Source organism: Bos mutus, chromosome 28, assembly GCF_027580195.1.
Source record: "Bos mutus isolate GX-2022 chromosome 28, NWIPB_WYAK_1.1, whole genome shotgun sequence".
NCBI classification, from domain to species: Eukaryota; Metazoa; Chordata; class Mammalia; order Artiodactyla; family Bovidae; genus Bos; species Bos mutus.
Genome location: NC_091644.1, coordinates 36,668,341 through 36,684,137, shown reverse-complemented (window position 1 = coordinate 36,684,137; position 15,797 = coordinate 36,668,341). Strand labels below are relative to the sequence as shown.

Genomic DNA, 15,797 nt, shown 5'->3' with positions numbered 1-15,797 from the left:
AAAGGAGTATGTCAAGGCTGTATATTGTCACCCTGCTTATTTAACTTCTACGCAGAGTACATAATGAGAAATGCTGGGCTGGAAGAAGCACAAGCTGGAATCAAGATTGCTGGGAGAAATATCAATAACCTCAGATATGCAGATGACACCACCCTTATGGCAGAAAGTGGAGAGGAACTGAAAAGCCTCTTGATGAAAGTGAAAGTGGAGAGTGAAAAAGTTGGCTTGAAGCTCAACATTCAGAAAACTAAGATCATGGCATCTGGTTCCATGACTTCATGGGAAACAGATGGGGAAACAATGGAAACAGTGTCAGACTTTATTTTTTGGGGGCTCCAAAATCACTGCAGATGGTGACTGCAGCCATGAAATTAAAAGACGCTTACTCCTTGGAAGGAAAGTTATGAACAACCTAGATAGCATATTGAAAAGCAGAGACATTACTTTGCCAACAAAGGTCCATCTAGTCAAGGCTATGGTTTTTCCTGTGGTCATGTATGGATGCGAGAGTTGGACTGTGAAGAAAGCTGAGCGCCGAAGAATTGATGCTTTTGAACTGTGGTGTTGGAGAAGACTCTTGAGAGTTCCTTGGACCGCAAGGAGATCCAACTAGTCCATTCTGAAGGAGATCAGCCCTGGGATTTCTTTGGAAGGAATACTAAAGCTGAAACTCCAGTACTTTGGCCACCTCATGCGAAGAGTTGACCCAATGGAAAAGACTCTGATGCTGGAAGGGATTGGGGGTGGGAGGAGAAGGGGACGACAGAGGATGAGATGGCTGAATGGCATCACTGACTCGATGGACGTGAGTCTGAGTGAACTCCGGGAATTGGTAATGGACAGGGAAGCCTGGCGTGCTGCGATTCATGGGGTCGCAAAGAGTCGGACACGACTGAGTGACTGAACTGAACTGAACTGAAAGGAATATGGAGTAGTACAAGGTGAGGATGAAGGGTTTCTCTTTTATATTGTATGATCATGGAAGGTGACAATTTAGGTAAGTGAACACGGCAGGTAACATGACACTTAAGCAGAAACCTAAGAAAGTGAGCGAGCGAACCATATGAATACATGAGAAGTGTGTTAGCTATGTAGAGGAAACTGCAGGTCCAAGGGACTCAAAGCAAGAGGATATTTGCCATCTTTGAGGGATAGCAAGGAGGTCAGTGTGGCTACAGTATATGTTTAAGGGGGAGGAGACAGTGAGAAGAACAGATTTGAGGGGGATAAAGTCAGGAATTTAGTTCTTAATACATCAAATTTGTGATACCTATTAACTATCTAAGTGGAAACACTGAAAAAGTAGTTAGATATATGGATCTAGAGCTGAGAATCCTAGACTAGAGATTCTGAGATATAGATACTAAATACCATAAGAAAGTGAAAGTGAAAGTGAAGTCCTGTCCGACTCTTTGCAACCCCATGGACTGTAGCCCACCAACCTCCATGGAATTCTCCAGGCAAGAGTACTGGAGTGGGTTGCCATTTCCTTCTCCAGGGGTCTTCCCAACCCAGGGATTGAACCCGGGTCTCCTGAATTCCAGGTATTTAAAGCCAAGAGACTAAAAGATGGCCAAGGTGGAGAGAAGAGAGAGTGTAAGATTTGAACCTTGAGGTTCAAACAATTAGGAACAAGCAAGGGATTCTAATAAAGACTGGCCTGCAGAAAGGAAAGAAATCAGAAAAATATACTATCTTGGAAGTAAAAAAAAAAAAAAGAAAAAACAAAAGTATGTCAAAGACAGTGAGTGATGAGCTATGAAAAAAGTCTGCAAAATAGTTTTTAAATCTTAGGTTTAGCAAAAAAATCGCTTTAGCAGCAAGAAAGACATTAGTGATTTTGACAAGAGCCATTTTGGAGAAGTAGTAGAGGCAAAAGTCAGACTGAAATGGGCTGAATGATCAGAATAGGAAAGATAAAGATAACTCTTTTGAGGGGTTTCTCTATAGAAAAGAGAAAAACTAAGCAGAGTCATAAGAGATGAGTGGGTCAAGAGAGAACTTTAAAATCGTAGAATTAACAGCATGTTTTATGATGACAGTAACAGGCTCAGTGGTAAAGAATCCGCCTGCCAATACAGGAGACTCAGGTTTGATAACTGAATTGGGAAGATCCCCTGGAAAAGGAAATGTCAATCCACTCCAGTATTCTTGCCTGAGAAATCCCATGAACAGAGGAGCCTGGTGGGCTATATAGCCCATGGGATCACAAAAAGAGTCAAGACATGACTTAGCAACAACAACAGTCCATTAGAGAAGGGGAAAAAAAAAATCAATGAACCAGAAGAGAAAGGGAAAATTTGCTGGAGCCATGTCCTTGAACTGGAAAGAAGGAATGGGACCAAAATGCAAGTGGAGGGATTGGTCTCTGATAAGAGTACTAACAGTTTATGATAATCTACAGAAGTCAAAATATGTGGGTCAGAGACTAGTAGGTGGACAGATGTGGATTATTCTGATTATTCCAATTTAGTAAAATATAAAGCTAAGAGTTAGGATCAAAAGAAGGTATTGGGAGATTAAAGGAAAAAAAGGACATAAAATGGTTTTTCAATTCAATTATCATTTTTTTCTGCTGGATATAATCAACCACTTCATCCATCAAGTTGTTAATTTGATTTCTAAAACTTCTATTTCATTATGTTTTGAACTTTGGGGCCATTCTTTAAAATTTCTTGTTCTTTTTCATACTTTTAAGTCTTTATATTTAAACATGTGAAAGTGTTAGTTGCTCACTCCTGAGTTAGATAGATAGTTAGTCTGACTCTTTGTGACCCCATGGAATGCTGGGCTGGATGAAGCACAAGCTGGAATTATGACTGCCAGGAGAAATATCAATAACTTCAGATATGCAGATGACACCACCTTTATGACAGAAAGTGAAGAAGAACTAAAGAACCTCTTGTTGAAAGTGAAAGAGAAGAGTGAAAAAGTTGGCTTAAAACTCAACATTCAGAAAACTAAGATCATGGCATCCGGTCCCATCACTTCATGGCAAATAGATGGAGAACCAATGCAAACAGGGACAGACTTTATTTTTCTGAGCTCCAAAATCACTGCAGATGGTGACTGCAGCCATGAAATTAAAAGACACTTACTCCTTCAAAGAAAAGCAAAGCTATGACCAAAGTAGATAGCATATTAAAAAGAGACACATTACTTTGCTGACAAAAGTAAATCTAGTCAAAGCTATGGTTTTTTCCAGTAGTCATGTACGGATGTGGCAGTTGGACCATAAAAGAAAGCTGAGTGCTGAAGAATTGATGCTATTCAACTGTGGTGTTGGAGAAGATCCTTGAGAGTTCCTTGGGCTGCAAGGAGATCCAACCAGTCAATCTTAAAGGAAATCAGTCCTGAATGTTCATTGGAAGGACTGATGCTGAAGCTGAAACTCCAATACTTTGGCCACCTGATGCGAAGAACTGACTCATTGGAAAAGACCCTGATGCTGGGAAACATTGAAGGCAATAGGAGAAGGGGACGACAGAAGATGAGAAGGTTGGATGGCATCACCAATTCGAAGGACGTGAGTGTGAGCACACTCTGGAAGTTGGTGATGGACAGGGAAGCCTGGTGTGCTGCAGTCCATGGGGTCGCAAAGAGTCAGACACAACTGAGTGACTGAACTGAACTAGACTTAAGCCCACCAGACTCCTCTGTCCATGGAATTCTCTAGGAAAAAATACTTGAGTGGATAGCTGTTCCCTTCTCCAGGGGATCTTCCTGACCTAGGGATTGAACCCAGGTCTCCCTCATTGCAGGCAGATTCTTTACTGTCTGACACACCAGGGAAGCCCCATTTAAACATGGTGATTTTAAATAATACCTGATTATTTGAAAAAAATCTACACTTATTACAGACCTAATTCTATAATCTATATTTCTAAATATCGCATTCACGTTGCCTTTGTGTGTTCTGTGGTTTTTGACTATTAGCTTATTTTTCTTGACACTTCATCTTCAAAAATTCTTTAGGGCCTGTGTAGACAATGAATTCCTCCAGAGGGGATGGTAATGGTGGTAGTTTAATCACTAAGTCAAGTCTGACTCTTTTGCAACCCCATGGACTGTAGACCGCCAGGTTCCTGGGTCATGGAATTTCCCAAGTCAGACTACTGGAGTGTGGCCATTTCCTTCTCCAGGGGATCTTCCTGTCCCAGGGATGAACCCATGTCTCCTACATCTCCTGTATCGGCAGGCAGATTCTTTACCACTGAGCCACCAGAGAAGCCCTCCAGAGGGGATGGATATTTGTTTTTACCTGTAAACTCAGAGCACACCAACCTGAGATTGCTACAAATTAAATTTTCCACTTGAAGATTTTCCCTTCACAGGTAGCATGAATTTGCCCTGTATAAGGACAGCTCATAGAAATTCTCAAGGCAGTTTTCCCCCTGCCTTCCCCTAGCATGTTTGTTCATTCTCCCCTTACTTGTGGTGGATTTCATTTCTCCTTATATTTAAGATGTAGCTCTTTGGAGCCCAAGCTTATGGTGAGGGCCCCTTTTACTTCCCTCTATTTGGGCAGATGTGGGTTTTATTTCTTGTTTATGCCACTCCATGCAGTTGTCAGAGCAGAAGCTCAAGGTCTTCAGAGTTCAGAGGAAGTGGTCAGGGTAATGGCACTGAAGCAGCACTGAGTCTCAAAGTTCTGGCTTTCCATTTTGGGGGGTGGAGGAGGCTTTATATATTCCTTGATTTCTTGCCAGCTCAGAAATGCACTTAGAAAAAATTTAAAATCTGAAGTTACTTCTTTATGGGAAGATTAACTTGTTACCTCATTTGTATCCACTACAATTTAAGTTTCTAGTGTTTTATCATACTCAAGGTTGGCCAAAAAGTTCATTCAAATAAACTTTTTGGCCAACCCAATACAAAGCACACTTGCATTTCATTTACAAGAACATGGGGTATGTGTTGCACAAATGCGTACTTGTGAACAGAAATATCCTTCAAAAAATTAATTCTTCCCTTTATTCTTTACTGATTTTCTTCCAAGTTAGTGAATGAAAGAGAAGAGAAAGAACTGGCTTAGTTCCACCTTTTTATTTTCCTGGGTCTCCCTCTACTTTATTTCTATACCATAAAGAAGCAAGCATACTGAGATGCAACTGTATAGACCAGAAAGATACTCTCCTTCACTTACTTAACTGTGATATTAATCATGTAAGCTCTTTAAATGTCAGTTACCTCACTGTGTGAAAGATGTGTTAAATGAAATGAGACAATGTATTTTTAAACATGTTACAGATTAAAGTATGATTGAACACTATATGAGAAAGTATCACTGGAAACAAAAACCATATGTATTCAATTTTGAGGACTCTTTGGCACACGCTACCTTGAATATGCACAAATCCTTAACTGTTGAACTACATATATTCATTTGGACATAATGAAATTTAAATCATATATATTCATTTGGATATAATAACATTTAGAGTACACATGCAATTATAAAACATTAATACACATTAATTTGTGACAGAAACCTAAAATGAAGCTTCTAAATTGGTGAGAAAGTATACAATTAAAATATACTATCTAAAAAGAAAGAGAAAATGAGAAAAAATAAACTTTAGAAAAATATCTAAATGTAAACTCTACTCAAAAAGAAATAGCCCACTAATAACTAGAAAATAACTTTATCAAAGACAATTTAGAAAATATACTTTTTATAAGTCTGGTAGATTGCCACTATCTATTTCAAGTGTTTCCAAGTGGTGTTGTAAGATAGCTAAAACGATAACTACATTAGTTACTTGCAAACCTGGTTTAAATTACTGATTCCTGGATCACATCCAGATCCATTAAATCAGAACAGTTGGTAGTGGGTCCAGAGAATGTGCATTTTTAACATCCCACCCTTCCAAACTAAAAGTCCTCCCCTTTTATTTTTATTATTCATTTAGAAAATATTCACACAGGGAGAGAAACTGAGTATTCAGGCATTCTGGAGTTCAGAACACCTTAGGGTCATGAAAAAAAGTGTCTGAATAAAGTCAGAAAAACATGTTTGCACTGTTACCGTCATCAGTTCAGTTCAGTTCAGTCACTCAGTCATGTCCAACTCTTTGCGACCCCATGAATCGCAGCATGCTAGGCCTCCCTGTCCATCACCAACTCCCGGAGTTCACTCAAACTCACATCCATCGCGTCAGTGATGCCATCTAGCCATCTCATCCTCTGTCATCCCCTTCTCCTCCTGCCCCTAATGCCTCCCAGCATCAGGGTCTTTTCCAATGAATCAACTCTTCGCATCAGGTGGCCAAAGTGTTGGAGTTTCAGCTTTAGCATCAGTCCTTCCAATGAACACCCAGGACTGATCTCCTTTAGAATGGACTGGTTGGATCTCCCTCCAACACCACAGTTCAAAAGCATCAATTCTTCGGCGCTCAGCTTTCTTCACAGTCCAACTCTCACATCCATACATGACCACTGGAAAAACCATAGCCTTGACTAGACGGACCTTTGTTGGCAAAATAATAGCTCTGCTTTTGAATATGCTATCTAGGTTGGTCATAACTTTCATTCCAAGGAGTAAGCATCTTTTAATTTCATGGTTGCAGTCACCATCTGCAGTGATTTTGGAGCCCCCAAAAATAAAGTCTGACACTGTTTCCACTGTTTCCCATCTAGTTCCCATGAAGTTATGGGACCAGATGCCATGATCTTAGTTTTCTGAATGTTGAGCTTTAAGCCAATTTTTTTCAATCTCCTCTTTCACTTTCACGAAGAGGCTTTTTAGTTCCTCTTCACTTTCTGCCATAAGGGTAGTGTCATCTGCATATCTGAGGTTATTGCTATTTCTCCCGGCAGTCTTGATTCCAGCTTGTGCTTCTTCCAGCCCAGCGTTTCCTCATGATGTACTCTGTATATAAGTTAAATAAGCAGGGTGACAATATACAGCCTTGACGAACTCCTTTTCCTATCTGGAACCAGTCCATTGTTCTGTGTCTGGTTCTCACTGTTGCTTCCCGACCTGCATACAGGTTTCTCAAGAGGCAGGTCAGGTGGTCTGGTATCCCCATCTCTTTCAGAATTTTCCACAGTTTATTGTGATCCACGCAGTCAAAGGCTTTGGCATAGTCAATGAAGCAGAAATAGTGTTTTTCTGGAACTCTCTTGCTTTTTCGATGATCCAACGGATGTTGGCAATTTGATCTCTGGTTCCTCTGCCTTTTCTAAAACCAGCTCGAACATCTGGAAGTTCACGGTTCATGTATTGCTGAAGCCTGGCTTGGAGAATTTTGAGCATTACTTTACTAGCATGTGCTGCTGCTGCTGCTGCTGCTAAGTCGCTTCAGTCGTGTCCGACTCTGTGCGACCCCGTAGACGGCAGCCTACCAGGCTCCCCCGTCCCTGGGATTCTCCAGGTAAGAACACTGGAGTGGGTTGTCGTTTCCTTCTCCAATGCATGAAAGTGAAAAGTGAAAAGGGAAGTCGCTCAGTCGTGTCCGACTCTTAGCGACCCCATGGACTGCAAACTAGCAGGCTGCTCTGCCCATGGGATTTTCCAGGCAAGAGTTACCTTCAATTTGACTTAACCATCAGCACTAATTGCTTCAAACCATGTCTCCCCTCATCATCTGGCCACATGAGACACCTTTTGTTGTTTTTTTGGGTTTTTTTTAGCTCTTAGTAGTTTTGCCACTCTGCAGCAGGTGCAGACTAGACAGCACCTGGCAGAAGCCTATTCAAATTCTACTGTATAAAAAAAAGAAGCCTTTATTAAGGCAAAAGACCCTGGGAAGCTATTGAGAACCAGCGTATTGAGAACCCTTCTGTAAGCTACGCCTCACAAAGAACCCCCAAACTCTAATTTATCGGCCATCACTCACTGCTGAGGGAGCCACAAGGTCAGACACGGGCCCCCCTCTGGTACTTGAGCTCACCTGGCGACGCCACTCAGCAGACGGAGTACAAGCTGGGTAAAAATACAACGGTCCTGAGAGAGGCGAGGGACTCTCTAGTCCAGAAGTCAAGGAAGTTCAGACTTGTCCCCCTCGCGATCGACTTGGCTTCTGCAGGGCCGCTGGGTCTGTCACCTACTCCCCACCTGCCCCCCACCCATCCCCTGAGTTCCCCGCGAGGAGGGCTTCCCCTTTTCTCTGCGTGCTCTCATCCCAGAACAGCCGCAGAGGTTTTCATCCCCGTCCCATCTCCCGCCACACTCGGAACCGCTTAAACATCGGAAAGATAAAAACGAAAACACCTCAGGGGACCGTCACCATCTTCCTCTTTTTCCTGCCATCACCCCGTATCACCACCCCTCACACCGCAAGCGGCTCGCAGGCGTTTCCTGGACTTGATGATCGGGGCTTCAGCCCCCCGGCTTTTCCGCTCGTCAGAAACCTCCCGGGGCTCCCTCCCCTGCCCGCCCGCGCCTCAGTCGCGGCCCGGTCGCCGCCTCCACCGCCGGCGTTCGGCCGGGGGTCCCCGCACCGCCATCACTCCGGCTTACCTGGGCCTCGACGACGCTCGGGAGGAAGCTCAGGGTGACGAGAAGCTGCACCGCGGCCGCCGCCCCCTGCCCTGCGCCGGCCCGCCGGACCCCCGGGCTCATGCTGACCTCTCCCCCCGCCGCGGCCGGCCGGGCCCCTCGGGGCCGGGAAACGGCGGGCAGCCCGGGCGACGACCCAAGAGGACGGTTCCCGGCGGCCGAGAGACTCCAGGGTCAGAGGTCTGCACGCCAGTCCAGTGGCGGAGGACGCTCTCCCAGCCGCCCGGCAGCTGTGAGTGAGGTTGAGGAATCGAGCGCCCCCACTTCATCCCCTAGGCGGCCCCGCCCCCGGCTTCCCCTGCGCCCGGCCACGCCCCCCCTCCGAGCGCGAGGCCTTGTGGGAGTTGTGGTCCAGTTGGCCCGGTGGGCGCCGGCGGCCGGAAGGCGGGGCCGGCGGAGGGGGTAACTGGAGAGCTACAGCCGCGGAGACCGCCCCGCCTCCCCGGAGCTCCACGGCGGCCAATGACGCGAGACCACGCGGGCCTTCAAAACAAGAGGCGGTGCTGGCGGGTGGAGAGGAACGCCCGCCCTTCCCGCGGACCGCCGGCCGCGCCCCCTCGCCTGGCAGTTGCTCATGGAAACCCGGCGGGGGCCCCCTCCCTCTGTCGTTGTCCCCTGACACCCGCACCGCCACGAGGCTTCAGGATTCGCCCACGATCTAGGCAAACGAAAAACAAGGGCTCTTCAACTTTCAATGTCTGGCGCTTTCTTTGGCTCATCCACTTTTCTGTAGCCTCCCATCTATCGCCTGTGCCTAGATGAGCCATCTGAGACTTGTGGAGTTGGCTTGGGCTCCTCCATCTTACACGCCCCAGATGTGGATGTCGTCCTCTGGCTGGTCAGGCTCTGACTCCCTGGTCAAGCTTTGACTCCTGTGTTGACCCATACAAACATAATGAACGTTAAAGGATGGGAACAAACCCAGGTTTATATAAAGTCTGGCAATGGGGTTGAACTGGGAGTGATAACTGGGTTCAGCTCCCACCTCTAAAACATTCTAGTTGGTTATGTGACTTTAGACAAGTTGCTTAACCTCTCTGAACCTCCGTTTGTCTGTCTCTAAAGTAAATACAAGCATACCCACTTCAAACATTGTTCTAGGATTGCATAAGATTTCATACATAAAGGGCTTAGTATGGTCCTAGAACAAAAGAAATGTTCAATAAATAGCTGCTATTAGTTTTATTAATAGTCTTGATTTCTGGTAAACTAGTAAGGCATCCCAGGGACGGGGGAGCCTGGTGGGCTGCCGTCTCTGGGGTTGCACAGAGTCGGACACCGGACACGACTGAAGCGTTGCAGCAACAGCAGTAAGGCATCACCTTAAGGTGACCTTATAGTAACCTTGTAATGTGTAGGTTTCCTGTCGCTTTTATAACAAATTACCACAGATTTAGTGACTTACAACAAATTTATCATCTTACAGTTCTGGAGATGAGTTCAATTAGGATAAGCAGGGCTACATTCTTTCTAGAGGCTTTCTCTAGGGGAAAAATACGTTTCCTTGACTTTTCATTGGAAGGACTGATGCTGAAGCTGAAGTTCCAATCTTTGGCCACCTTTTTCGAAGAGCCAGCTCATTGGAAAAGACTCTGATACTGGAAAAGATTAAGGGCAGGAGGAGAAGGGGGAGACAGGATGAGATGGTTGGATGGTATTGACTCAATGGACATGAGTGAGCAAACTCTGAGAAACAGTGAAGGACAGGGAAGCCTGGCTTGCTGAAGCCCACAGGTCTCAAGGAGTCGGACACGACTGAGTGACTGAGCAACAACAAAGAGGCCACCTACATTCCTTCGCTCATAACCAGGCATCACGCAGTCAGATTTCACTCCCTCTGCTTCTGTTGTCACATGCTTTCTCTTTCTAACTCTAATTCTGTGCCTCTGTCTTTTAAAGGACCCTTGCAATTACTTTGGGCCCACCAGATAGTCCAAATAATCTTCCCAACTCAAAATCCTTAACATAATCACATTTGCAAAGTCCTTTTTGCCACATAGGGTAACATACTTAACAGGACCTGGGAACTAGGGTGTGAGCATCTTTGAGGGGGGGGCATTAATCAGCCTTCATATAGTGCTTTATATCATATGAAGCACTTTCATAATTGGCTGGGCCTCGTGCAAAATGAAAATGCAAGGTCCTGGCTCAAAAAAATAGTAAGAATTTCAAGACAACAGCAGCAGAACATTAACACACAGGTCACATGCCCAGAAGTCAGCCTTGCTGTCCTTTTCTTCTTCAACACCTTTTTCTCCTGCCTCCAAACATGTTTAGTTCATCCCTGGCTTAAAAGCAAAAATAATTTTTACTTGATATGCTTGGAAGTTGTAACAGAGGTAAACTGAATGCACTAATTCCCTTTGGTTGTAAGCCACAAAAATCAGCTCTAGCTTAAAAAAAAAAAAATTAAAGTTCAGCAAATTTTAAAAGTGTGGAATAGTTTTTAGTACGCAGGAAGATTTTGCTGCTCATACCTCAGGAAAGGAAAGTCCATCAGGATAGCATTCAGGGACTCCAAGTAGAGTCTTTTCTAGGACACTGACATTGGATTGAGCAACTCCAGTCATTTTAGTCTTTGTCCTGCCTATCAAAATTCAAATTTTTTCTGGAGTTTACCTTGGGGAGAGGGAGCAAGCTATTTGATTGATAACTGCACAGTACTAAGTGGGATGTGCACAAGGTGATAACACAGATGAAGATTGACTGTTACTGCCTTCAGTCATTAATGGACGGGAAAAAAGATGCTGGTCAGACAAAACTGACAGTTGTCCCTTTCAGGAAGTCATGGATTTATTCAGGTACTCCCTTTGCACATACTTTTTTTTTTTTTTAACCTCAGCATGTATTCACACATTCATTAAATTATTCCAGACATCCTGAGCTTAGAACACCAAAAAAAACCACCTCAGGACACTGGTAGCCCTGAAATAGCAACAATACGCCTTCTGTCACAAAGAGTCAGACAGGACTTAGTGACTGAACACCAACAATAACAACAAATGCCTTCTGTACTTTCTGTAATATTTTATCTATTAACATCATCTGGATTAGATGACCTTAATTACCTGGAGCGAAAGTGAAGAAGAACTGAAGAGCCTCTTGATGAAAGTGAAAGAGGAGAGTGAAAAAATTGGCTTAAAGCTCAACATTTAGAAACCTAAGATCATCACATCTGGTCCCATCACTTCATGGCAAATAGATGGAGAGACAGTGGAAACAGTGGCTGACTGTTTTCTGGGGGCTCCAAGGTCACTGCAGATGGTGATTGCAGCCATGAAATTAAAACACGCTTACTCCTTAGAAGGAAAGTTATGAACAACCTAGACAGCATATTCAAAAGCAGAGACATTACTTTGTCAACGAAGGTCCGTCTAGTCAAGGCTATGGTTTTTCCAGTAGTCATGTATGAATGTGCTGCTGCTGCTGCTGCTAAGTCGCTTCAGTCGTGTCCGACTCTGTGTGACCCCATAGACGGCAGCCCACCAGGCTCCCCCGTCCCTGGGATTCTCCAGGCAAGAATACTGGAGTGGGTTGCCATCTCCTTCTCCATGTATGGATGTGAGAGTTGGACTATAAAGAGGGCTGAGCACCGAAGAATTGATGCTTTTGAATTGTGGTGTTAGAGAAGACCCTTGAGAGTCCCTTGGATTGCAGGGAGATCCAACCAGTCCATCATCCTGGGTGTTCATTGGAAGGACTGATGTTGAAGCTGAAACTTCAATACTTTGGCCACCTGATGTGAAGAACTGACTCATTTGAAAAGACCTTGATGCTGGGAAAGATTGAGGGCAGGAAGAGAAGGGAATGACAGAGGATGAGATGGCTGGATGGCATCACCGACTCAATGGACATGGGTTTGAGTAGACTCCGAGATTTGGTGATGGACAAGGAGGCCTGGCGTGCTGTGGTTCATGGGGTTGCAAAGAGTCTGACACGACTGAGCGACTGAACTGAACTGAACTGAAGGTGTAGAAAAATTGACCACATTTCTCAAATGAAAATATTTCCAGACCTCCCAGATCTATTAATCTGAGAAGTGTCAGTCAGTACTACTCTCTCATTGCAAATAATGGCAATTTACAGTTGATTTGGCTGGGACAGATTATTGCAGGCAGTTACAGGATAAGGCAATGGCAACCCACTCCAGTACCCTTGCCTGGGAAATCCCATGGACAGAGGAGCCTGGTAGGCTGCAGTCCATGTGGTAGCACAGTCAGACACGACTGAAGCGACTTAGCAGCAGCAGCAACAACCTGGAGGTACAATCTTCGTGTAGACTGTGATCCTACTAGGGTCGTCATGACTATGTTTCCCATGGTTCTTCATGGAACCAAACAATCAGCCATGGATGACCTGAGTGTGCTTCAGCTTTTTGAATGAATACTGTCAAAACATGCGAAGTCAAGATAAATATTTATACTTGAAATGTTGTCACATTTACACCATATACAAAAATATGTTTATATTGGGTTGACCAAACTATTAGTTCAAGTTTTTCCATAACATCTTATGGGAAAACCCAAATGAAATTTTGGGCCAACCCAGTATTTATTGCAGATTTTGCTTTGCTTTCAAATACATCTCTCTGGACCCTTTTTTTCCCTCTCCCCCTACTTTTCACAGCATATCTCACTTCTGCTCTGAGAGGATGACCGAATTTTCTCATCTCTGTAGTCAGGAGTAAGACATTCAAACATTCATTCTGATAGTTCCTACCTAGCACATTAATTTTAGCACCAACAATCTGCTGCTCTGTATTAGCTGCTCCTGTGAATACATATATTATAGACATCTAGAGGGTAAAGCTGTAGAGGACTTGATCTTCTTATACTCTGTTCTCTTTAATGGCTATCTCAGTTCCTATGAACAGTAATTGATAAACATTTGTTGATTGGTTAATATCAGTTAGGATCTTAATTTATCTTGGAGGACATCTATCTGAGAACCAGTTCTGGGTATGGTACCCAGAACTTTTCCTGTGGACAGATGGGAAGTGGCTTCCTTAGACCAGAACATTTCTGGTGAAGGCACTAAGATGAAACCTGCAGCTTTTCTTTAAGGCAATGAATTACACTTCTTTTAACAGAGGGTATTGGGGGACTAACAAAAAAACAAAGGCAACTGAAGGAGTAATTGTCAGAGGACTGCTTGAGACAATTACCAGAAATCTACTGTCAAGTTCTGTTTTTTTCTCAAGTACTTTGAAATGTCCATAGCTAACCGTTGAAGCAAAGGCTTGAGAATTGTCTGGAGTAGATTACTGTAATGCTTAAGAGACTTTGTGAATTAACCAAATTGCACTAAGTATTTGCATTTCCAAGATATCATCAAATTGTGCTTCTTTGATGACTTTGTTTTTTTGGCTTGGTTAACTTGTGACTTCTAATGAAGGAGGAGATTGTTGATGAATGTTTCTAAATAAAAGTCAAGGTAATGGGGTGGAAATTTAATAACACCAGTAATTTTCACTCCTGATAGCAAGCTGAATTGTGATTAATGAACCTGCTGAGTAATGACAATCTGTTGTGTTTAAAGAACTGTATTTGTAAATGGTAATGCTGTGTTAACAACTGGCCATAGCATTTTTTAAAGTGAATTTCTACCTGTAATTTAGCTATAAAGAGAATTTTTGCTTGATGATAGGATTTCTAAATTTTACTGAGGGCATTTCCTCCCCTTTTCAATTCACAATAGAGATGAAAAGTACTAAAATAAAAGAACTTGGCTGCCCATGGCTTACCTAAAGCATTCATTGTTTTTCTTGAATATTTATTCAGCTGTGACACTTAAGTATTTTCACTTAACAGCTTGAACGCTGATAAACTTGAGTCAGAATTATTTCCATTTCTAAAGGAGTTTACATAGTGATATATGTAGTTTGGATAAAACTTTCTTTTATATAACGAACATTATGGTATTATGCTAGAAGTTCATATATTATGCGATCAGGGATTAAATGTAAATAACTGGGAAAACTAGAGTTATAATTCTGCTGATTTCACCCCCCCCCACTCTAATTTCTAGAATGCAAAAGACTGTATAATCACAAAGTCCTTTGTCACTTCCTGCACACTGTGTCTTCTATCCACTCTCCTATTCCAGTCCACTTCGCAAAGGGTCCAGGGCACACGACCGTGAAAGAATGTTTGCATAACGTAAAAATGAACACCCCAGGGAATAGAATGGGATACCAAGGTCAGAGACGGTGACTGCAGACAGGGAATGGCAGAGACGGTTCCAGGTGGTCATTCAGTGCCAGCTGGAGGTGTTTCTACATCGGCAGTGACTGAGTTCTTTCCTCCTGTCGATCTGTGCCACCAGTCATTAGGAACCTCAAGAAGTTTAGTTTCTTCAAATTCAGTGCTTTTACCTGAGTCCAATCAAGCATATATTATATATGGAGTTCAGTCAGCTGCTTCATCTTTGTGCTGCTGCTTCTCCAGTGGTCATATTCCCACTTCCTCTCACCATCCCTCCTGACCTACTGTCTCCCTTCCACAACCCCTTCCCCCAGTAGAGTCTGGTTTTGATTGTCCAGTCTCAGTTGGGCAGGAATCTGAACTCCATCATTCTCACCTATTGGCCAACACCTTGACTCAGATTTAGATCCCATTTGGCCTTAACAGAATCACATAGTTGCTGGTTTCTTGTGTATTATTTCCTTTGTTCTATGTAGGAACGTTTCTGTTTATTTGTTTGCTTTCTTTGTCATGCCATGCATCGCATATGGGATCTTAGTTCCTCAACCAGGGATTGAGCCTATGCCCTTGCAGTGTGAACTCGGAGCCCTAACCACTGAACTGCCAGGGAACTCTTTAGTTTTTGTTTGTTAATGATGTATAGTTGATTTACAATATTTTATTGGTTTTGGGTGTAAAATATAGTGATTCTATTTTAAAAATAAATTATACTCCATTTTAAACTCCGGGAGTTGGTGATGGACAGGCAGGCCTGGCGTGCTGCGATTCATGGGGTCGCAAAGAGTCGGACATGACTGAGTGACTGAACTGAACTGAACTGATACTCCATTTAAAGTTATTATAAGACATTGGCTATATCCCCTGTGCTGTACAATATATCCTTGTAGCTTGTTTATTTTTTATATTCTCTCATATATACACATTCAGTATTCCCTTCCACTTGAGCAAGACGACCAACATTTAGAATGTTACCTAAAATATTCTGTTCTCACCCTGCACCATGCTGCCCTGCCAGCTCCTGTTCCCAGCCTGAGGCCCAATCCCCTTTGCCCGCATTCACCACTCCTTGCAGAAACAGAAACGCTACCAGC

At 43.5% G+C, this 15,797-nt stretch overlaps 1 protein-coding gene across 2 annotated transcripts in view; it reads right to left on the bottom strand.

The window, feature by feature from the left end:
- The window catches only part of ERO1B (endoplasmic reticulum oxidoreductase 1 beta), a 72,368-nt gene extending 63,586 nt beyond the window's left edge, over positions 1-8,782 (bottom strand). For both annotated transcript variants that reach the window (XM_070364754.1, XM_070364755.1), the window contains exon 1: positions 8,465-8,782. In XM_070364754.1, coding sequence (XP_070220855.1) covers positions 8,465-8,566 — 102 coding nt within the window. In that variant the 5' untranslated portion in view covers positions 8,567-8,782. The remainder of the gene's footprint in view (positions 1-8,464) is intronic.
- Between the last annotated feature and the right edge of the window lie 7,015 nt (positions 8,783-15,797).